Raw genomic sequence first — 23096 nt, forward strand, 5'->3', positions numbered from 1 at the left:
TCAGTATTACCAGCTGAAATGGTCCAAGCTCACAGGTAAAATGGGATTTGAGTATAGGGTATAAAACTTACTGTTCTGCTGAAATATTCTGAAGTGTAGTCTGACTATCTACAAGGAAAGATACAAACAAAATTCTCATTTGCGTTTTTAGAGAAGTCGGGTAAAAAATACTGCCTCTGTTTGAATTCTCTTGTCTAAAATAAGCTAAATGCAACTAGTGAAAAATAAGCTTTTACTATGTTGGCTGGTTTTTCTCAAAAGTCAAGAAAAAATGATAGTAGACTGAGGGGAGTAGGCTCTATCTGTTTTCATTAACTAGATTCAGATCTGAGAGAATAAATGTTCTTTAAACCCTATGTAGGTCTGTTGGTGACGACTTTGGATGCCAATCATACTCAAGGGAATGCTTTGACTCAGATGCACACTGGACTGAAGTCATCTGCTGGTAACTATTTTATTTTAGTACACCTACAACTATAATACTCTTTCCCTATTGATCTTAAATTACTATGTAGTGTATACTTCTGTAATAAGTTGGTGGACTTTGTTCAGAAGAAGAAGAAGCAAATGTATTATGTTGGCTTTTTTAAGTCAGTGCAAAAGTTTGTATCCTAAGCATCTCAAGGACAGTGGAAAAAGCTATCCTACAAGATGTATGAGATCAGATCTGGCACTTTCCCTAGAGAATGAACAATTCCCAAAATAGAAGCTTCATAGAAGGTTCTTTTCTAGCAGGCAACTGATAACTTTCATGTGAATACTCTGCTTTTTGTTCTCATGTTGGTAAGATTTGTAATCCCGTCCTTGCATCGTTTTACCTTTATCTACGTATTCTTTTTTTTTTTTTAGTTAGATATGTGATATGATATGTACCATCATTCTGTTGTCCCCACTCTTCATCTGCTGTATATTTAGGTCCCTAATTGTGATGGGAAGTGGAGGGTATGTTGCAGACTGGAGAAGAAATGGATAATTGATTGCCGCCTCTCGTTTCTCGATAAAGATCAGAGCACCAGGAGCTCAGCAGTGCACCAAAGCTGAGGCTGATTAACACAAATCAGATTTGGGCTAGGTTGTGTTTATACATGAACTTGTGGTTAGGACAGGTTATTTTAACCACTATTCTGTCTTTGAAGATGATAATGCTAACTTTCTGATGTTCAACTTTAGAGCTTTTAAGCAAAATGCGACAGAAATACAGTAAGTGCAAGTAGTGAATACTGGATTCAGTAACTTTCCATATGTAGGTGGTTTAGTGGTTTTTGTTTGTTTGTTTTGGAGATACAGAACAACCATCATACAAACTGATGCCTTATGAAGGCATCTGTCCCCTTGAAGGATTTCGGTAATCAGGTGGTGCTTATAGTGGGCTGACAAAAACTCAGGTGATCTGTAACAACCTTGGCATGCTGTTGAGACGTTTGCATGCGCAAACAAAAGAACATTTCCCAGACCTTTAGTCTTCATATTTTGTCAGGCATAAGCATTTAGACTTGTTTGTCTGCAAGTAAGGCAGATATTGAGGCTTGCTTGCACACTTATGTAGGAGAACAGGACTCTGACTGCTGCTGGGAGACAGTTTAATAACTTTATAGCTTTAAAAAAGTTAATTCTGAAATAGTAGTCAGGAGTGGCAATAACACTCTAGTATCAACAGCTTCTAAATGAACCAGCCTGAAGTTCTTCCACCTCATCCAGGTGGAAAAAATATACCTGTTTATTTTTTCTCTAAACTGGTTGAAGCATGAAGGAAAGTATGAAAGAGCAGATGGCACAAGCCACGCATAAGGCTGATTGCATAGCATTCCTCATGTTGTGAACTGACATGTTGACCCAAAATATGACAAAACAGAATCTTGCTTTGCAGAATGGACAAGCAGTTTGAAGGCATGTGGTACCTCTACTAACACTTGCTCTGAGATATCATAAGATGCAAACCAGTAGCAGGGACTTCTTTCATCTGAACCATATTCTGGCAGTAGCTGAGAGGCATTTTTTTTTTTTTTTTAATTTATTTTTTAAGAAAAAGGACCATATTTCAGTGTTGTTTTTTTTTGTTTTTTTGTTTTTTGTTTTTTTTTAATGCAGTAAAAGGAGGAATAATTTGAGAATATTTAGGCTTTTAGAAATGAGATTTCCACTGCGTAGTGGTCAACTCTGCCACCCAGTGCTTAGAGAAGGCTGAAGCTGTAGCAATTTTCACCTCTTGGCTCCAAACAGGAAAACTTTGGGACCTTCTCCATCTGTAGGAGATCCATCCATAGGATAAATAATGCAGTCTCTTTCCTTCTTCAGAAACTGGAATAACTTTCTCCTGCAGTTTTATATGATCAGGTGGATTAAGTCTGTACTTACTGATCCTATAACTTAAGATTAATTATAAAATAACTGATAATAGAACTGCTTTGTAAGTATCTAAAAGACATGACTTAAAACATGTTTGCAGTGGAGGAAAGATTTTTTTTCAGTTTCAAATTATTGGAAAAAATCAACTTCATTTGTAACAGCCTTGTTTTTAAACCTTTTAGAGCCCATAACAGCTACACAGACTGTCAGTCAAACAACCTGGGGCAGCATTGCAGATCACTTGACACGTGCACGTGATGTATCTACACCTGGTAAAAGCAATCAAATGTCTTCTTATACATAAAGTGTTAAGTTCTACTGTGTGTGTGCTTTTGGTCATTGTCTTTGTTTTAACTTAACAAGAAGTTACAGAGAATTTATATTAGTGGCAATTACCAAGACAAAGCATTTGATGAAATCGACAGTGTTTAAGTTCTGTTTAAAGCTGTATGGAAAGGAACTGGAAATAGGAGAGGAAAAAAAAAAAATTGCTGTAATTATATTGAATTGGCCTTTTTTCCAAGTATAATTTCTTGTACATTTTCACTGTGCATGAGTTTGCTAGGAAATTGTATGCAGATAACAACAAAACATATTTGTATGGCTTTGGAAGGGTGATATCTCCTTATCTCATTGGCATCTGTTGTTAAAGCTACAGCTTTATTAATTGTCTTAATTTCTCTGTTCTTGAAATGTACAGTGGTAAGCATAAACAGAGGCTCTTCCGCAACTGCCTACCAGATAGTATGAACTGTATCAAACTATGCAGAAATCTACGAAGATTGTCTCTGAACAACATTCTGTCTGTAGTACAACAAAACAGGGATTTTTTTTTTTTTTTTGGTCATCTAATCCCTTTTAAATATCACTTTCTCTTCCATAAAGAAGAGATGAGATAGATCAGATAGATGATAGTACATATTGATACCCATTTTATGTAGGGAAGGAAATTCCCTATTCCATGTTCTTTCTGTCATCATCTCTTTCTGTTTTTCTGAAGCTTATTACTTTTCCAAGCCCAGTTTAATGTTGTTGTACCCCCATACAAGTTCAGGACTCATTCCTAAGCTTTAGGAGAAGTATGCATATAAAAGGCTCTGAAACAGGTTGTGAAATAGACAGTTAGGGATTTCTGGAGTATTCTGAAATTTAGAATTACAGCATTGTATTATAGTTAGAAACCATATTCTAAACTGGCGTAATTACTGTAGTGTTGGCCACATAACACTGCTACCTCAAGACCGTGGTTTGTTTTACTCTCTTTTTTTCTCTAGAGGATTACTGTAAGAAATGATTGCAGTACTGTATTGCTTCATGATTGCATTTATAGCTTTATAACACATCACTGCCTCCATGACCTTGTTAGGTCCAGATCTTACCACGGTGGGTTTTAATGAGGAAATCAATTCGAACAAGTCTAAGCCCCTTTACGTGGAGTATGAGGTGCTCCTTCCTGGTGAGTATGTTATTTTCTCTTCCAGTTATGTTACATTGAAAATATCTTAATTTCATGTAGCGTTTCCTATGAATTTTAGAAGTGTTTAGGATGGCAACTTATTGATAAAGTAAGTAGTTCAGAGTGAACAGTAATTTCAGTTAAAGAAAAGATGAGTGAATTTGCTGCATTTACTGTTTTCTACTAACTATTTTGCAGTGGAGAACAAGACTTATAGTATTTTAATAAAAACATTAGTAAAACAATTCATAGCTCTCTATTCTTTCCACAAGTCAATTCAAGTAACAATTTCTTTGCGTTGGTGAATCTGTTTGGAGAGACAGTGTAAGGTGTGATGCTTCTTACCTGACTGGTGCTAGCCAGCTTCTCGGCATTGCAGCTTTTAGAGCAAGGAGAAGAGACAAGCCACTTCCTTGAGGTAGACATGAGGTTTCCCAGTTGGCAGATGTGAAGTTAAAACCAATTTCTAGTAGAGGAAAAAAAAAAAAAAAAAAAAAAAAAAAAAAAAAAAAAAAAAAAAAAAAAAAAAAATTTAATTGAAATTTAATTTACTTAGAGTTTGAAGAGATCAATTGGAACTCCTTTGCAAAATACTAATCTTAATCTTTAAGGACACAATTGCATAGCACTCACACTGTTCTTCTGGCATTGTTTTCTTCTAATTTAAAGTGAGATACTTAATGAGGTAGTCTCTGTTTCTTGCTCCAATACAAGTGCTCTTAGTGCAGAGATCTCCTCCTACATATCAGCCTTCCTAATGGCTAAACTTCATCAACATAAGGTTTTCATGTTCCATTCATTATAAGTGTGGATTTCTTTTTAGACAGTTAATCTCAAACTTGCATTCTATTTTTAACCACTGTGATTAATCTAATTCTAAAACTTTCACTATTATAAAACTAACTCAATTTTCAAATTACTGTGATCATAAACATGTAAGGTGAGTTATGCTTAGTTTGCTTATTGAGTTTAATATATGGATTTAGTAAATGAACTATGATCCTTATGGCTCGGCTGTGTAAGATGGAATGTTGCACCTTTCAGTCTAACACCAGGCCAACAAAGCTGTAGTATTTCAGCCAGGACTCAGAGTTCTGGGCATTATGTTCTTCTTTAAGCATTTACATGCCCCTGCCAGACTCAGTGGTGTTTCAATACTCCGTGGGAGTATCAAGCTCTGCTTCAAGTGGGCTTTGCTTCTTTTTAGGTAAGTTATCACAGTAAGTTAGTGAGGTACACCTTAAAATTTCTTTTCCTCTCAGATAAGATTAAAGCTATGAAGCCCAAGTACACACAGTTTTTTCATTTTTTTTTTTTTTAATTTTTTTTTAAGCTGCTGCAGAGTAAGCCTGGGATTGAGATAAGATTCTGAGTGAATTTTCATGGGCATATTAATTATTGATGGCACAGAGTGTTTTGACAAACAGGATAGCAAGTTAACAAAATTACAGATGTCAAGGTACCTTTTCTTTACTGCATAGAGGGCAGGATTAAATGCATTTGATCAGAAGACTTTCCCATCAAGTCACAAAATTTAGGATAGACCCCTTTGCTTCCTAAACTCTTCCTCAGAGTAGTCTAGGTATGGCTGAATCCTCTTACAGTCCCAGACTTGGTCAATAGCTTATGTCTAAGGGATCGTGTGTGCAGTCAGTCTAAGACTCAATCTTGGCAAAGTCGACAGAGTTTAGACAAACTGTTACTCAGTTACTGAGGATCTGTGTTGGCAAGGCATCCCTTGACATAAAGATGTGAGGGATCTTCACAGCAGGAGTAACTTTGAGGCATTACTGCTTCAGGAGAGATCTGTTGTGCAGGAGAGCTGAAGGAGCTCTTGGGTTGCTTGCTATTCATGGTGCAAGATTAATGACTTAGGCATACTTTTTTTTTGGCACATGCTCAGGTGGCCCTCGTCTGTTATGCCAGATATGTTATCAGTCCTTTCAGCCTTCAGTTTGAGACAGATTTGTGGTCAATTCCTTGTCTTACTGAGGCCTTGAACATAACCAGTCCTGTGCTCATTTACTGCTTAGTGAGACCTTGATTATAATGAGTATTGTACTTGTTATATGCCTGAGCAAGGCCTTGTGTAATGACCAGGCCCAAAAGAGGAAGCTGGGGCAAGGAGGGGAGCACACAGTTGTAGAATGGAACCGTAAATTGATTTGAAAATGATTCAGTTTCAAGTGAAATTGCTGAAGCATGAAAAGTCAGATCCAGCAATAAGGTTGTGGATTTTATTAGCAGGGCATTACCTATGATTTCACAGTATCATGAAGATGTGTAACTGGCTGATTTGTAAATACTTATAAATATTTACAAGTCTAGCTCTTTTTGAAATTAGTAATGCAACTTTGTACTTACAAAAGTACTTATAAAAGTATTTTAATCCAATAATATTCTTTCTGATGTTACTAAGTTCTGATTTGTAAATTACCATATAAACTCCATAAAAATGGAGTTGAGAGGGAGATTTAGACTGAGCAGGCATCGTTTCCCCACTTGCCATCCCACTTTCTGTAGAATTAAGCATTAAATGTATTTCTGTTTCAGGTTAAGCTGAGTAGAAGCACAGGTGTGTCTTGATGTTGGCAAAATGAATGTTTCTGTGTGTGATTCCTCTAGGAAGTCTACTTATAGAATTGAGTGACTATGTGTTTGTAATCATTATATATAGCAACTCATTAATAATTAAATTTTGTCAAAAGCTCAGTACCTGATACTATAGTTTTGTTTACACTGGAAAGTATAGCAAAACCATACTGTATCCTCTTGCAATACAGCATAGGTTTTATTTTCACAGAATGAAGAAATAAGGTGTTTTTTCTTATAAATACTGTTTTTCAACTTCTGTTAGGTGAATCTGGTGGTCCCATGGAAAAAAACATCACTTTGGGCAGTCCGGTTAAAATTGAGCTGTCATGCAGACTGGCTGATAAATATTCTTACATGAAAAACCTTCAGGTGACTTGGAAGAGGGGAAATGAAACTATCAAACACATCAATAAAACTGAAAATAGCTGGGGCATCCAGTAAGTAGTCGTCTTTACTGTTCTGCTTGCAGGTTTTCCTGTCACATACATATACGCGGTCCCAGGCTAATGTTAATGATTGAATAATATGAATATTCTATCACTTTTCTGCTACTCCATATACACAAATGCAACCCATGTAAAGAACCTGTAAAACAAGTAGTTCAGCATCCTCTCTGCTGTCAAATTCTTGAACTGCGTTGTGCTGGACCTATTATTAACCCATTGATGAACAGGCTTTTAAGGGAGCAAACTGTGTAAGCTATTTCATACTGCATATGCTACATGGTGAAGCCGTGTCTAATTCAGTAGCTCATGGATAATACTGCTTCAAGATACTTGTGCCTGTGAGCAACAAGAGTTAGAATGATGTTCACATTCCTAAATATTCATGTGCTTTTCTGTTTTCTTAAAATGTTGTAGTGCTTGTGCACTGCACTAAATCTGAATCTGACTGTTTCAAGAATGTTCTCTGCTGACTTCTTTATGATGTTAATTAGTAGTCACTAGTAAATGCAAACAAGATGGTGTTTCTTTTTCCTTGTGAAGATTGACTATCTCAGAAAACGGACAACTGGGAAGTTACACTTGTGTGGTGACAGGTGAAGAAGAATTCAGTGTGGTGTTTCATTTACAAGGCAAGTTGACCAATGAAATCCTTTGTTAATAGCTCCTGAATACCGTGGAAATTGCAACTTAGCTTGATAAGTGGCTGCTAATATTGTCAAGCTAAGTGAGAATCACTATCAAAGGCAATTTTTGTAGCATGGAGGGAGATAGTTTTGAAGCAAAACTAAAAGCCCTCATAACAAAACTTGCAACAACCAAAACCATGTAAGCCTACTTTTCTGCTCCTCTCCCCCTCCAGGAGTGACTGATTTTTGTCTTCCTTCCCTATCCATCCAGAAGAAGTGAATGTTCATCAGTTTCTTAAGGGGGAGTGGGTAGGTGGAAAAAACTGTGGAGGGGGACTGAGGTTTTTTTGTTTGTTTTTGGTGAACTAGTGACTAGAAAGTTTGGCCTGTGACTTTTGTGTTACAAGAGTAGCAGTGATTGGCAGAAAGGAGGCAGGTTCTTAAACAAGTTCAGTTGTTTTTCTGAAACAGAAAATAAATGCTGAGTGTGTTAGAACAGTAAACAGTTAGTGCTTCATTGAGCACTGTGGGTGGAGAGCTGAGCACTTAGTTTTTTCTCCTCTGATTTCACCCTTTGCAGTAGTAGGTAAAATCTAGTTGAATGGAAAAACATGGAAAAGAAACAAGTACAAGTTGCTGAAGTGGGATTTCCTCCACTTTTCATGCTTTCCAAAGTTTGCTGAAGCTGAAGGATGGGAGGCCTGCATAAATGTAAGCTCAAGAAGGGAATGTGGAGTCTGCCAAACTTGTTGTCAAGATAAGAAAGTAGAATACATGTCCTGCTGTTGAAGATAAAATGGCAAAACAGATGCCTCAGCTCTATGTAACATCAGTTACATAGGGAACCAGTTTGGGCTACCACCCTTATAAGGTTGGAAATTTGCAGCAGGAATGACTACTAGCCTTCATCCAGTGACCACCAGAGATGTTAATTATTTCTTGGGATTTCTGCCCGTGTCCTTGGAATGAAATGAATATGTGTACCTTTAAATATGTAATCACTGCTCTCGGTGTGCATCTTCATTGGAGTTATCTCCCATGCACCCAGTGCTGTAATTAAGGGAGTGCCTGCTTGACGTGACTCATTAGCATGTCCAGTTACTTTGTTGGCTTGACTTCAGTGGCAAGCATGTGATTAAGTGAAAGCTCTCCAGTCTGATATGTACTAGGAAGGATTCTTTATCAACACAGAACTATAAAAACCCTAACTCTTCTAACCTTAGCTGAACTAGCCAGCGTGGCTTTGTAGTTTTCAAACTGGCTTTGTTCAGAGGGGCATCTGGTCATACAACTTCAAGAAATTTCTGCAAGTGCAAATCTTGAGTTGTGGTCTTAATATCTGCTTTCAGAACTTTAACTAGGGTAAACTTAGCTTGCGGTGCCATGGGAGGACAAAATTGTAGTTTACTTAGACCTTTTCATGTCTGATAATGCTTACATTGTTTTTGTTGAATGGCTAACCAAGTCTGTTTAGATTTTAAAAAAGGATGAGGGAGTCTTACTCTTTTGAAAGTATGAAATAAGATTTTTGGTAGCAAATGAATGAACCAACAGAAAAGTAACTTTTCCAGAGCACGGTGCACAGGACTGGTTGATTTATCATAAGAAGATGGGGAAAATTACTTCACGGTGCTGCCACTTCTGATGCCATAAAGTTACTGGCTCAGCAGTTACTAAGATAAATGCAAGAGTGAAGGAAATGGGAAAGAGAAATGCTTGAATCTTTCAGTCAGCAACGTAGTGGGAATAATTCTTAAACTGCATGAGATGAGTAATATGTTGATCTAGGTGCAGTGGCTGAAGTCATTACTGCTTTGACTTTAGTAGCTTGCCACCGTGCTCCTGCTTGGCATAACTCTGTAGACTTGAGATTTAAATTCCCACAGAAGTCTGCAAGGAAGCCATAACATTTTGAGTAGCTTTATAGGAAACTGAAGTTAATAAACATGGTGATGATTCTTCATGACTATTTTAATCTAACACATGGTGTTGTAATAATGGCTATATTAGTGTAGGGTGTGCTTAGTTTACGCTTGCACTTTGTTCAGGGTTTCTGCTTGCTTAAATATCTGTCCAGAGGTGTGCACTGTGAAACAATGCTGTCCTTTAAACTGCTGTGGAAATCCAGTATGAATACTAGTAGGGTCACTCATCTGTTCATCTCCAACAGTTTGCTGTTTTTGTCTATAGCAGCAGTATTTTGTCCCCTGATTCTGGGTGATTTGCCTACAGGAGAAGAAAACCAAACACAACAAACAAACTGAGAGTACTAAGTACAATTCCTTGCATACATTCGCGGATTAACCACTTTATTACAGAGCTAAATGCCAGAATGCATTATGGATATTCTTGTCCTTAAACATGTCTGAGGTGGTCCCATGTTTTACTAGTATGTCGAGAGTTGTGCTTTGACACAGCATCTCTGAAGTCTTTTTGACTACCATGGAAGTCTGTTGTGCTGGGTGCAGTCTTTTTTTGTATTTCTTAGTTTTTCCTCTTGCATAAATTAGAGAGGAAGTGGTAGCACATATTAGTGAAATTCTATCTCTTAGTGGTAAAGTAGAAGTATTCTGACACTACTCTTTTGAAGTATACAGTATTTTGTGATTAAAACGGAAATATAAATGGAAAGAGCACTTTATTGCTGATGAGGTTGGATTGCTGAACTGTGCATTGAACTCTGAACTTGGGAATAGTATTGTTGTTAAGAGTATCTGGGAAATTAATTTGGAATGAAATTTATAAATTTGAACACTTGCAAGAAGTAAACTTTATATAGATATTAGTTCAGCTGGGAAAAACGAGTAAGAATTTGGTAGGAACATAGAATATTATAACTGCTGGAAAAAAAAATTGTTGGCCTGTTTATTCTTCTGTGAATAAAAAGATGAATGTGATAAAAATATGAATTTAAAAGATGTACTGCATCTACTTTGAAGAGAACAATAAAACCTAAGAAACAAACCTTAAAATAGATAGATTTGAGAAAGGCATACTGGTAAGCATCCATAGAATGAGGCAGATGAGAGGGTAGAGGAAACAGCCTATTGTGAAATATTTTCTCTATCTCTGTTTAATGCCTTATTATATTAAACAGTTCTTCTTGTGCCTCTGCTCTTGGAAGACTGCTGGATACTTGCAGATGTCATAGCTGGGTCAAACAGTCCTAGAGTTGTGATCTGATGTTTTGTTTCTTGTGCCTGTGTTCTAAGCAAGTTTGGACTGGAAGTCTTTATTTAGTAGCACACATCCAAAAGCTGTTTCTTCAGCTAACAACATACTTACAACTATCAAGTTTGTAGTATGTCCTAATTATAAAATAAATAAACAACATTACTTGTGTGCAGGACTTGCTTGATGGCATTCACAGAATCACAGAATTGTAGGGGTTGGAAGGGACCTCCAGAGATCGAGTCCAACCCCCCTGCCAAAGCAGGTTCCCTACACCAGGTCGCACAGGTAGGCATCCAGGCAGGTCTTGAACATCTCCAGAGAAGGAGACTCCACCACCTCCCTGGGCAGCCTGTTCCAGTGCTCCGTCACCTCACTGTAAAGAAGTTCTTGTGCACATTTGTGCGGAACTTCCTATGCTGCAGTTTCCAGCCGTTTCCCCTTGTCCTGTCTCCACTCACCACTGAAAACAGTCTGGCCTCGCCATTCTGCCCCCCACACCTTAGATATTTATAGACCTGGATCAGGTCCCCTCTCAGTCTTCTCTTCCCAAGGCTGAACAGACCCAGTTCACTCAGCCTTTCCTCATAGGAGAGATGCTCCAGGCCCTTCACCATCTTCGTGGCCCTCCGCTGGACTCTTTCCAAGAGATCCTTGTCTTTTTTGTACTGGGGAGCCCAGAACTGGACGCAGTACTCCAGATGAGGCCTTACCAGGGCAGAGTAGAGGGGGAGGATCACCTCCCTCGACCTGCTGGACACACTCTTTTTAATGCACCCCAGTAAGCCATTGGCCTTTTTGGCTACAAGGGCACACTGCTGGCTCATGGCCAACCTGTCATCCACCAGGACACCCAGGTCCCTTTCCGCAGAGCTCCCCTCCAGCAGGTCATCCCCCAACCTGTACCGGTGCATGCAATTATTCTTCCCCAGATGCAAGACTCTACACTTGCTTTTGTTAAACCTCATCCGGTTTTTTTCTGCCCAGCTCTCCAGCCTATCCAGGTCTTGCTGAATGGCAACACAGCCTTCAGGCGTGTCAGCCAATCCTCCCAACTTCGTATCATCAGCAAACTTGCTGAGGGTGGCCATTATCCCCTCATCAAGGTCATTGATGAAGATGTTGAACAAGACCGGACCCAGCACAGACCCCTGAGGAACACCGCTGGTTACAGGCCTCCAACCGGACTCTGCACCACCAACAACAACCCTCTGCGCTCTGCCAGTCAGCCAGTTCTCAACCCACCTCACTGTCCACTCATCTATCCCACACTTCCTCAGCTTTGTTATAAGGATGTCGTAGGGGACAGTATCAAATGCCTTGCTGAAATCAAGGTAGACTACATCCACTGCTCTCCCCCCATCCACCCAGCCAGAGACAACATCATAGAAGGCTACCAGGTTGGTCAAGCACGACCTCCCCCTTGTGAACCCGTGCTGACTATTCCTGATAACCTCCTCTTCTTCCAGTTGTCTAGAGATGACATCCAGTACATGCTGTTCCATCACCTTTCCAGGGACAGAGGTGAGGCTGACTGGCCTATAATTGCCTGGGTCTTCCTTCTTGCCTCTTTTGAAGACCGGAGTGACATTGGCTATCTTCCAGTCTTCAGGCACCTCCCCCGTCCTCCAAGACTTCTCAAAGATGACAGAAAGCGGTTCAGCAACCACCTCTGCCAGCTCCCTCAGCACCCGTGGATGAATCCCATCAGGTCCCATGGATTTGTGAACATTGGTGTTGCCTAGGCGCTCCCGGACCACCTCTTCCCTGACAGAAGGGAGGTCTTCCATTCCCCAGATCCTCTCACTCACCTCCAGGGTCTCAGATTCCCGAGTGGGAGCTTTTTCACTGAAAACAGAAGCAAAGAAGGCATTCAGTATCTCCGTCTTCTCAGCATCCCCTGTTACCAGCACACCCCCATCACTTAGCAGGGGAGCCACATTCTCCCTAGTCTTCCTTTTACTGTTAATGTACTTGAAAAAAGCTTTTTTATTATCCTTTATCCCCTTTGCCAGATTTAATTCCAGGCGGGCTTTAGCCTTCCTTGTCGCATCCCTGCAGACCCTGACAGCATTCCTGTATTCTTCCCAAGTAGTCAGACCCTTTTTCCACATTTCATGGGCTTTCTTCTTTCCTTTGAGTTTGTGCACGAGCTCCTTGCTCATCCATTGTTTGGTAGCATTACATCTGGAATAGAATCTGCGTTTTTGCAAATTGAATGAAACTGCAGAAGAACTTGTTTTTCTGAAAGAAATGAAGCATGTAGCTCACAGCTGTCAAGGAGGGAAAAAGGAGATGAACAAGGGTGGAGATCAGTACAGGATATAACCCAAGTTTTCAGTATCAGTTAGCAACTTCAAAGATAATAAAACCACTAAGAACAGGATGCCTGTAGTTTTCTACAGGAAATTCTGTATAGAGAGTATCAGCCTGAAATGACTCTTTTCATTAGGTCATGACTAACATGCATAGTTATATCATTTATGACAAAGGAAAAGAAAATAAGTAGGCTACTAGAAATCCTTATGTAGAGATACAATACTTATATTATTTTGTAGTATAAATGTGTGGCTTTCATGTGATGTACTTTTCCCTACTTGTTCTTAGTACCACAGATTGAAGGAAGAGAAAAACCTGTCATCAGTTATGAAGGTGACTCAGCTATACTGATTTGTAAAAGTCACAGTTATACTCCCATTGCTTGGACCTGGTATATGACCAATGGCAGTGAACAGGTAAGGTTCCACTCTAGCCCAGCAAAACAGTGTGACAAAAATGTACAGACATGCTCTAAAGTATAATGGCATCTCACTTCAAACTCTACCAACTGCATTTACATCAAAGTTAATCATAGAATCACAGAATGCCTTGGAAGGGACATCAAGGATCATTAAGTTCCTGTCCCCTCTGCCACAGGCAGGGCCACCAACCTACAGATCTGGTACTAGACCAGCTTTCCCAGGATCCCATCCAACCTGGTCTTGAATAGCCTCAGGGACAGGACAAAAATACCCCACCCCATTCAATATTTAGAAGTACTCATTATTACAAGATGTGGTGTTTATGTTCTGGCATGGACAAATAGCTTTATTCAGAAAGTCCCTCCTTTATTCCTGTAGTCCAAATAAAAGAATCAATTAAATTTTTTAAGTCTGGAAGTACATTTATTTAAAAAAAAAAAAAAAAAAAAAAAAAACCACACCACAAATACAGAACCTATGTTAGTGGCGACTATTTCTCAAATCTTACTATCTGGTGGCAAAGAATGTTACCATAGCAGGATGTCTGTTTATTTATTTATTTTTATACATGTAAGATTTTCGAGACCTGAGGGAAAACAAAAGCATTTCCCCTCTTTTTTTTTTTTTTCTCCTTCTCCTGTGTTTCTGATTCTTCTCTTTACAAATATTTTTGTTTCCTAGCCAGTGCGAACTCTTGAAGGAAGGTCAGTATGACCTCTGAAGTCATCATGGGGTGGAGACTGCTGTGTATCTGCTTTCTGAAAGAGCTGAAATATCTTCTCAATTCAGCTCTTTTTTTTTTTTTTTTTTGAAAATCAAGATCAGCATTTTCCAACCTTTCAGGATCCTCACTAACCTTAGCAGTATAGCCACTTTGTTCACCAGCCCTTTTCTGGTGGAAGCACTGTGAGCCGAAAGAAGGCAAATCAGTTTCCTCCATGCTACTGGAGGCAAGCATTGGCTGTCTCAGCTTGCTTTGCACCAGAGCAGCATTTCCTGCTTCCTTGAAAGCTTATACTTTGTGCTGTGGTGGAACCTGGGCATCGGATCCTGACTCCAAAGGATTGTTAGTAGAGGCAAAGGTAGCTTTTATATTCAGTTGGCTAAAGAAGGTCAAGTGACTTGCACCCTAATAGTGTATAGTTTCATGCACTGAATGCTAAGGAAACTGATCATCGCCAGGAAGGAAAATTCTTCACTTGAAGGCAGTCTAAATGCCTCTTTTTACTGTTTTATGTCTTTATGTGGAAATATTTCTAACTGTTGACAATGTAAATAACTTGATTAAACAATTTCTCAGTGCAGTTATAAAACCTAATTAATTTTTTGTTTTCAGATTGCCATTAATGATTCCCTGATGTTGGATAAGTACGTAATAGACAGAACAGATGCCAATGTAACCCATCTGAAAATACTGAAGCTCACCAAAGAAGATGGTGGTGCATACTGGTGTGAAGCTGCTTTTGAACTAGGAAAGAGTAAAGGAAAGCTGAACCTTAAAATTCTGTCACTCACGGAGCCACTCAAGCCATTTCTAGCAATAGTGGCTGAAGTTGTTATTTTAATAACTCTTATTTTTGTTTTTGAGTTGTATTCAAAAAAGAAAGAGAAACGTGCAGGTAGGCTTTTTAATTTTTTCTAGGTTTGCATTAAAATTATAGCTGAATGTTTGACATGACCTGTGCTAATTATATACAAGATCTGATTCTTACATTCTGATAAAAAATGCAGTGTTACAAAAAAAAAGTAGTTTAGACTTTAAAATCTTATCCACAAGTCTTGAAATTGATTATGAAGTGCTTTCAATATGAAATAGCTTCCCATAAAAGGTTTGGTACTGTCATTTTTTTTTTTTTCCCTCATTAAAAGACAAGTAAATCTGGAGGCTGTAACTGTTTCAGGAATGCTTAGGAAAAGAAGTAGCTGTTAGTGGTTCTGATGGGAGAAACTTCCACCAAGAAACAGAGTAGAAGGGGAAAAATGTAGAGACTAAATCAATGTGGTAATCCTGACTGGTGAACCACATACATGTGGATGAGCCAACTTGCTTCATCTTGCCAACATGTGTATTATGTAAATGTATGTTATGCATTTGCATGCTGTGTTTTATCTATATGCTTGTATGTATGTAGTATATGACACGATGTGCATTAAAATCACATTCATCGTATTTGATAAAGGAACATTTCTTGACAACTTTGTAATAATTCCGTTGATAGAGTAACAGAATGATTACAGACTTAAGAAAAATGAGCTAATAAAATAGCATTTGTTTTCATTAATGCATTGAATTCATGATATAATGAAAAATATGAGTAACTTTTCTAATGTGTGTAGTTAATTAAGACTTATGTAATCTTTTTTTTTTTTTTTTTTTTGTTACGCAGAAGATGAAAAAGAATTTGACCAAATTGAGCAACTGTAAGTAAAAAAGTTATATACCAAACTTAAATGCTACTTCTTATGTATATTATGTGTCTTTGTATCCTATTTGGTAAGAGTTAATTAATCTGAAAGTACACTTCATTCCCCTTCTCCAAGACTACATAATCCTAGAGTGCAGAATGTTGTTTTCCGACTGGCACTTAATTTTGGTGTTTGGAACTTATTTTCACTTGTCTTTTGTTGAGACAACACATGTCCTCATTCTGTCAGGAGAAACACTCAAATGGAAACTTTACAGAAAAGGCTTTGGACATTTTTTGTTTACATTTTTTATTCCATCAACATTAATACAACCGTCTCTAATTCATGCATGGTCAAAGCCCTAACTGTCCAAGTTGTACTGTAAGGCTGGAGGCTGGGAGCTGCTGCTGATGGCTGTGTTGGTAATTCTCACTTCAGGAGCAGCCCCTTGCTGTGCTAAGAGTTTGGGCTTCCTGGGCACTGAGATAGAAGGGGAGCTGCAGGCACTCTTGCTGCCATCCTTCTGTTAGAGGGTTGATACAGCCATGCTGGTTCACCCTTCCTTAGGAAGATGCACTTTTTAAAGGCTTGTTGACATAAACTGGCTCCTTGCCTCCATCTCTTGAAGCCCAGTTACTTGGCCTTTTAATTTTCCTGTTTTGCAGCTTAGCAGTTCCTTTTCCCTGTTTGATTTCCTTCGTGTCTTTCTGAGCACTTCCTGCCTTTCTCAAACTTCTTGCTGCAGTGACCTTCTTGGTTTCTGCATGCTGTGTTCACCCTCCTGTTTGTTATTTTCGTGCTAGCTGAAAATACATCTTAGTGCTTTTTCCCTTATCAAAACAGCTTTAAGACTGTAATTCAATTATACCATGAAGTGAGGATTTGTCTTGGAAATACTGTATGCTGTTTTACTGCTGACTGTTTGGGTACATGTCTTGGGTTGAAATTGAATAAATGCCTTTGCACAGCCATGATTCTTATAATACAGTTTCAGCATATTTATAATAGGATTGTAACTTAGTACTGTATATTGTTATATTAAATGTTCATGGTTGATGAAGTGGGGGATGTTTCTGATGTCGTAATTTTGATCAAATGCATGGGCTTTAATTCTGTGTGTTGTTAGATAAACATAGGCAAGAAACAGTTTAATAGATTCCTTACTTATATATTTCCAAACCAATTAGAAATTATTCTAATGCTTTCTGTTTCAACTGTTTAGAAGATAAATTTGTGTACCAGAGCAAACGGCTCTAAGGGAACAGTTCTAGTCTGTTATGCCAAGTATGTATAATATATAGCTGAATTTGGTTGATGAAGTTGTAGTTAAAATGATACATGCAATGTAATAAGTAGTAGTATTCAGATAATTCCTTTGCTTAAAAAAAAAAAAAAAAAAGTAGCTAATTCAGTTCTAGGTAAAGTTTGGATTATGATGAACACAGTAAAGTTTTTGCAGGTACTCCAAAAGAAGCAATGATAGGAGTGTTTCAGTCCATGTTTTGAGGATGTTCACCTGCAAATTGTTCATATGTTGTTTATTCGGACATTCGCTTTATATGCACATTATAACAACTGAATGAAATGATAGCATAGCAATCACTTCTGGGAACATTATCACTGTTAACACTTCTGTGCAGAACTTTGTAGGTTATTTCTGAGGAGGATTGAGTTGATCCTACTTCCACTTTGGTTACCTCGGTGATATTTAATCTTTTTCATACAACCTTACATGCCAAAGTGAGAAACGCAAGTACATCTTTGATGCATTCTGGAGGCATGATGGTGCTCATGCTGCATTTCAAAATTGAGTTTGGGAATTTATCCTCTCTTTCTTGCAGTAAATCAGAAGAAAGCAATGGTGTGGAAAGCAGTAGTGCAAGGCTCAGAAGAGTTTAGTCTGGCTCCTAGAAAGGTAAGTAAAGGATGAAATGTAGATATTAAAGCTTACTTTTTCCTTGAGTAGCCTACTACCATAACAAGGATAAATTAAAAAATAGATATATCTGCTCTTATCCAATTATTTTTTTTATGTGGTGAAAATGTAGTATGTTTAGATGAAGGTAATATGTTGTCATTATTGACTTGATTGGAGCAAGATAGTGAGTTCAAAGCTGTCTAATTGAATGCTGTCATCATCATCCTTCTGTTCATCTAAGCAGGCTTTAAAATAGAAGCTAGATAAACCTTAATTCTTTGGTTCCTCATCTTGAAACATCTCTGTGAATATCGGGTTAGGTGCTGAGATGCAGAAGGGCTGTGATGACTCTGAATTCTTTCTGGCTCTAATTTTAGATACTGAATTAGGTTAAATGAGGAAGGGTGCAAGTGCAGTAGCATGTTTAGAATCCAAAATGGGGAACATTGGTAGTACCAGAGATGTGAAACAAGAAATTATAGGAGTCTAGGAAAGACAAGGTTTCATAGATGATTACTATAGGAATTTGTGGAGGAATGAAGCAGATGATACATATCCCTGTGAAAGCTCTGTAATGAACTTTAGATTCTCTCCTCTTTGCAGTCTCATTACAAGCCCCTACTTAGGCCAGCTGGAAATGCTTGTCAGAGGATGGTCTTTAATGAGGACCAGTCCTGCACAGTGTAGCTCCTTCCCCAGATGCTTCCTTCTGCATCTGGCGCTGTGATCCATCATAAAGATGAGAGGTGTGAGTCACTTTGCGTTTGTCACTGCTGGTACTGTTGTTCTTCCTTCAGATAGATGACGTGAGAAGAAAAAAGCATTTCAGTACTGTTTGTTTTAAAGACCAGAAAGAGAACAGTGTGCAGTAAAGCTTGTATGAATTGAAGAATGACTTGGAAAACAGTCTAGAACAAATACTTTCCAAGAACATGGGATCTCCCGTTTCTTGCGTGTTATTGTGCTTGTTGATTGCTGTGCTGGGCTCCCAAAGACGTGGCCTGTTTTAGGTCTAAGCACCTGTTTTCATTGAGTCATTGTGGCACATGACTCTCACCAAGTCAGTAAGGATTCATGTTCCCAAGTTGAGTTTCAGTATGTGCTTAGGCTACTCAAACTGGACCATTCAAATATTTTATAAAATACAAAGTAAATTTTATATAAAGTAAAATATAAGCTGCTGGAACAAAGCTCAATTTCAGACAAATGCGGAAAAATAATATGCAGCAAAATAATAAATTGATTTAATAAAGATATATTTTTTCCTTCTTTGATTAGGGAAGCCAAGCCTACAGAAGTGGAAATCATCACAGAGTTAAAGAAGTGTGCAACAATGCTTTTTGAACATCAACTATGTTTCTGCATAAGCTCCTCTACAGTTGTAAGAAATAAGATGCTTTTAAAATAATTGTGAAGTGGCTCATTTTTTACCAATAATATATCCTGATACACTGCATTTTGATTCTCGCTGTCTGTAAGACTGTCATTTTATGCTAAAAGGCAGGACTGTGTTTAGGACAAAATTAACCTTACATTTAATGTACTAATGGGTGATACAAAAAGGGAGCATTATCAAAACTAGAATTTTTAATACTTGTTAAAACTGGGCTTGTGAGATCAAAAATGTTTTCCACCAAAGAAAATGCCTTGTACTGGCAGATAAAGCAAATGTGACATACAGCCATTTTTACCAAAGAAATGTTCAAAGGGAATTCTTTATCATTATTTAAGTAGAACATCAGTGGTTTTGCACTTGTAGTGAGAAGTGAAATATCTAAATTCTAACTTTTTGCTTAGCTTCCTTTAATTAGAAGGAAGTAAAATATGTTCAGGGTACTTCATAGATTAATTTCCATGAGATGTCCTCCTGTACGGCTGTGATTCTGTATTGTATTTCCAAACAGGCTGAACATTCTAAACGGACAACAAGCTGAACGCTGTGCAGATTAGATACTTTGGTATTACTTCAGAACAAGTGAAAGAAGGAAAAGGGATACAGTGTCATATTAAACATAACTGAAATTATTTCTTGTATAGATTATCTCAGGATATTTGGGAGTTGCAGAATTGTTCTGTGACTACAACTAATATGGAGATATTTTCAGTCATCTACCTACATGGTTTTTAACATACATTGTGTAACTAGTATTCCCACTTCCTCTCACATATGGCATTGTTCCTTGATGAACTCTCATCACAATTCACTGAAGGACTTGAGCAGCTAAAGTTTCCAAGGTAATAGGTAAAGCACAGTGAGTGCCACCAGCTGTTGCACATAGTTATGGTGCTGCTTAACTGACAATACTGTTACAGAAGAATGGTAATTTTAGATATATTCAGCAGCTGAAAATGGAAAACTGGTTAATTGCAATAGTGGCCTTTGCTTGCTAATCCAAAGGAAAAATTAGAAAAACATTTCTTCTTTGAGCAGGGGAAAATAGACTTTTGAAGGCTTTTTCTCTATAAAAAATGTAAGGGAAAAACAAAGTGAATGGAAAAAAAATTTCAATTGGATTTCCTCACGTGGTCATTTCTGATTGAAAACAGAAGAAGGTAAATGGGAAAGTGAAAAGGAAACAAGAGGAAAGGAATTAAAACTGTTTCACTGTTCCTGTAATTGTCCACATACCAAAAAGCCAATGCTAGGCTTTTTGTTATTTTCAAAATACAATCTGATTTGTGCTTTTTTTTGGCTTGTTTGTTTGTTGTGTACAATTTGGTGGTTTCGCAATTCTAAATTACAGCCCAAATAAAAAACAGTGGAAGGAATATAGATATGAAATGGCAGAACGTAGGGGATGAACACTAAAGAGTTCCCTTGCTGAGATACTGCGTTTATTGTATTTTGCCTTAGAGTTCACATGCATTATTAAAAACAAAAAACCCAATACATTTGTAGGTTTTTTATATGACTTTCTTATAACAGCATTTTTGTTGCTATAACAAGTATATTTTTGCAGGTCAAAATTCTATATTGGTTGTTTGAAACATATCACTCAGTCTGTTGTTTTTTGTGTACAACTTCTGCCTTTGTTGAGCATTCCCACTTGATCTCAAAATTGTTTCATAAAGTCTTGGCCACCCGTAAGTGAGTTGCATGAACAGAGACTTTTTTTTTCCTTGTTAGTAATAAAGGGCTGCAGTGAAAGCAGGCAGGAACCAGAGAACCTTGAAGTAAGCATGTGTTTTAGATGCGTTATGAATTCATCCTCTCAGGACTGCAGTAATTTTTAGTCCAGTTGGCTTCTGATACATTAGATTTGATCTTGACTTGCCTCCAGTGTGCACTGCTTGCTGTTCCTCCAAGGGAATTGGTGCTTCTGTTTCTGTTGGTAAATAGGTCTGTTCCTCCTATGTCTGCCAAAGACACCTAATAAGAACCAAAGCAGTCCCAAACCCAAGTGTGAGAGTACTGACTGATGAACAATTAAAATTAGAAGAACTTCAAGTTACATCCTTGGTAACTTCTTTCCAGTAGTTTCAAACAGCTTTGCAGTTTTATTTTCTTAGCCAAAACATGCATATATAAAATACATTGAACTGTTTATGGGATAAAAAGATAATCCAGAGTTCGAGTCTTACAATGTTTTATTAACGCTGTATTTAAATTGCCTAAATGTATTGTTTATGAATGGTAAAGCCTGTCTTGTTGTTGAATCTTATAAGGTTTCAAACTTGTATTATTTGTTCCATCGTAGCCAAAACGATTTTTTTTTCCCATGAAGATGTTTTGTCTGATTTCTTTATCTATTCATGCTTTCATTTAAATATTGGACTCTTTTTCATTATTAGAGTAATATTTACATCATTTGACTTGCTGAATTATTTTCTAGTTGACATTAAAAGTTCTACAACAAAAGTTCTACAGTGCCTTGAAGGAAGTAGTTTCTCTTAGCCATGGTTAATTTTTCTCTTTTGCAGTATGTTAAAGAGTTTCCTCTAAAGTTTAACAGCAAAATCTATTTTTCTAGAGAAAGTACTGAGCCTAATGCTTTTATCACACTCGCCTTATTTTACATTCTGATTTTATACAATGCTTCATTGACTCTTATTTTTTTTTGCTTGAGCAGAAGGATGTATACAGAAAATGGAATGTCTTCTGTATGTTTATTGTATTTGTAATAGATTAGTTACGAGTTGTATGAAGTAGCATTATTGTGCTTAGAAAAAATTCAAATAAACTTAACAAAGAGTGCATAATGTTGAGAGTGTATTTATCCCCATCACATGGGTAAATTGAAATTAGACTTAATTTCCTCTTTTCTTTGTCCATGTACATTAACCTTTCACAAGAAACACTTGAGAAATCTAGCCTCATTTACTTGAGCACCAAATTGCCTCCTGTAAGCTCTCAAAAACTTCTAGGTAGAAATTGCAAAGGGAAAGTGATGTCCAGGTGATTCTTTTCTAAATGCATATGCTGCATCTGACCCAGATTAATACTTTCTAATTTAGGCATCCAAATTTGTAAGTTAGGAACCTTTTCTGTGTCCTATGTTGATCAGGAGAAAAAACAGTGGGTTATTATTGTTATTATTTTTGTCTCCTGGAAAACTACCTAAGTGGGAGTCTAGAGTTATGCAGGTGAATCTGAGCATCTGAGGCTGACTTTTTTTTTTTTTTTTTTTTTTAACACAGCATGAGGTGCCAGAATTTAAGATGGTGTTAGTCTTCCCATAAAGAAAAATCTCTACAGTTGGCTTGGAAACAGAAATAAAGACTAACTTGTGCTCACTGGTTTAATTATAAGGCATAACATTGTTTATTTCATTACATTTCTTTCTAATATGCTCACAAAGAGATACAAAGAAAACATCATATTGTACACATTAAGAACATTTTCATGCTTTAATCACACTAATGCTTAGTAACACATCTCATCCTTGCTGGTGGCCCTGTTTGCCTGCAGAATTTGGCTGAGCCAAAGTAGTTAAAATAGGCTGAGTAGCACAGCATATACTTTTTGTCAGTTGTTTTTAATCGTTTGGAACATTTGCATCTCCCTGGCACAGGATACTAAAATGGTAGGCAGATTTGGATGAGGATAGGGTACTCTGTTGGTTTTCATTTTTAATACTGTTTTCCTAGGCTAGAACTCGTGCACAAGAAATTCTAAGTGGCAGAAATACAGCTGTCTGCTACCAGTAAATCGCTGCATCCTGAGTGTGTGTGGTACGTGCAGCGTAGATAATCAGAGGACACTCGAGCAAACAGCTCGCTGTTGGAGTGCAGGGTGCAGCTACAGACTTGCAGTACCAAACGCTTTTTTACCATGTTTTGAAAAATCTGATTTAGAAATGCATAAGGCATTAAGAGTTACCGTAATAGCATGGTTCTTCTAGGTTAAGGTGATAGTGTTTCATAAATCCTGAGAGAAAATTTGTAAATATC

General features: G+C 37.7%; 1 protein-coding gene across 1 annotated transcript; it reads left to right on the top strand.

Annotated features, from left to right (window-relative positions):
- Positions 1-417: 417 nt before the first annotated feature.
- On the top strand, positions 418-17686 carry EMB (embigin; the record flags this gene model as incomplete). Its single annotated transcript, XM_079548893.1, has 9 exons — positions 418-445; positions 2529-2618; positions 3713-3802; positions 6660-6834; positions 7384-7472; positions 13248-13375; positions 14718-15000; positions 15769-15802; positions 17629-17686. 9 exons carry the CDS (start codon positions 418-420, stop codon positions 17684-17686), a joined length of 975 nt encoding a protein of 324 aa, XP_079405019.1.
- Positions 17687-23096: the final 5410 nt, after the last annotated feature.

The sequence above is a fragment of the Tetrao urogallus genome (genome assembly GCF_951394365.1).
Source record: "Tetrao urogallus genome assembly, chromosome: Z".
In the NCBI taxonomy this organism is placed as follows: domain Eukaryota; kingdom Metazoa; phylum Chordata; class Aves; order Galliformes; family Phasianidae; genus Tetrao; species Tetrao urogallus.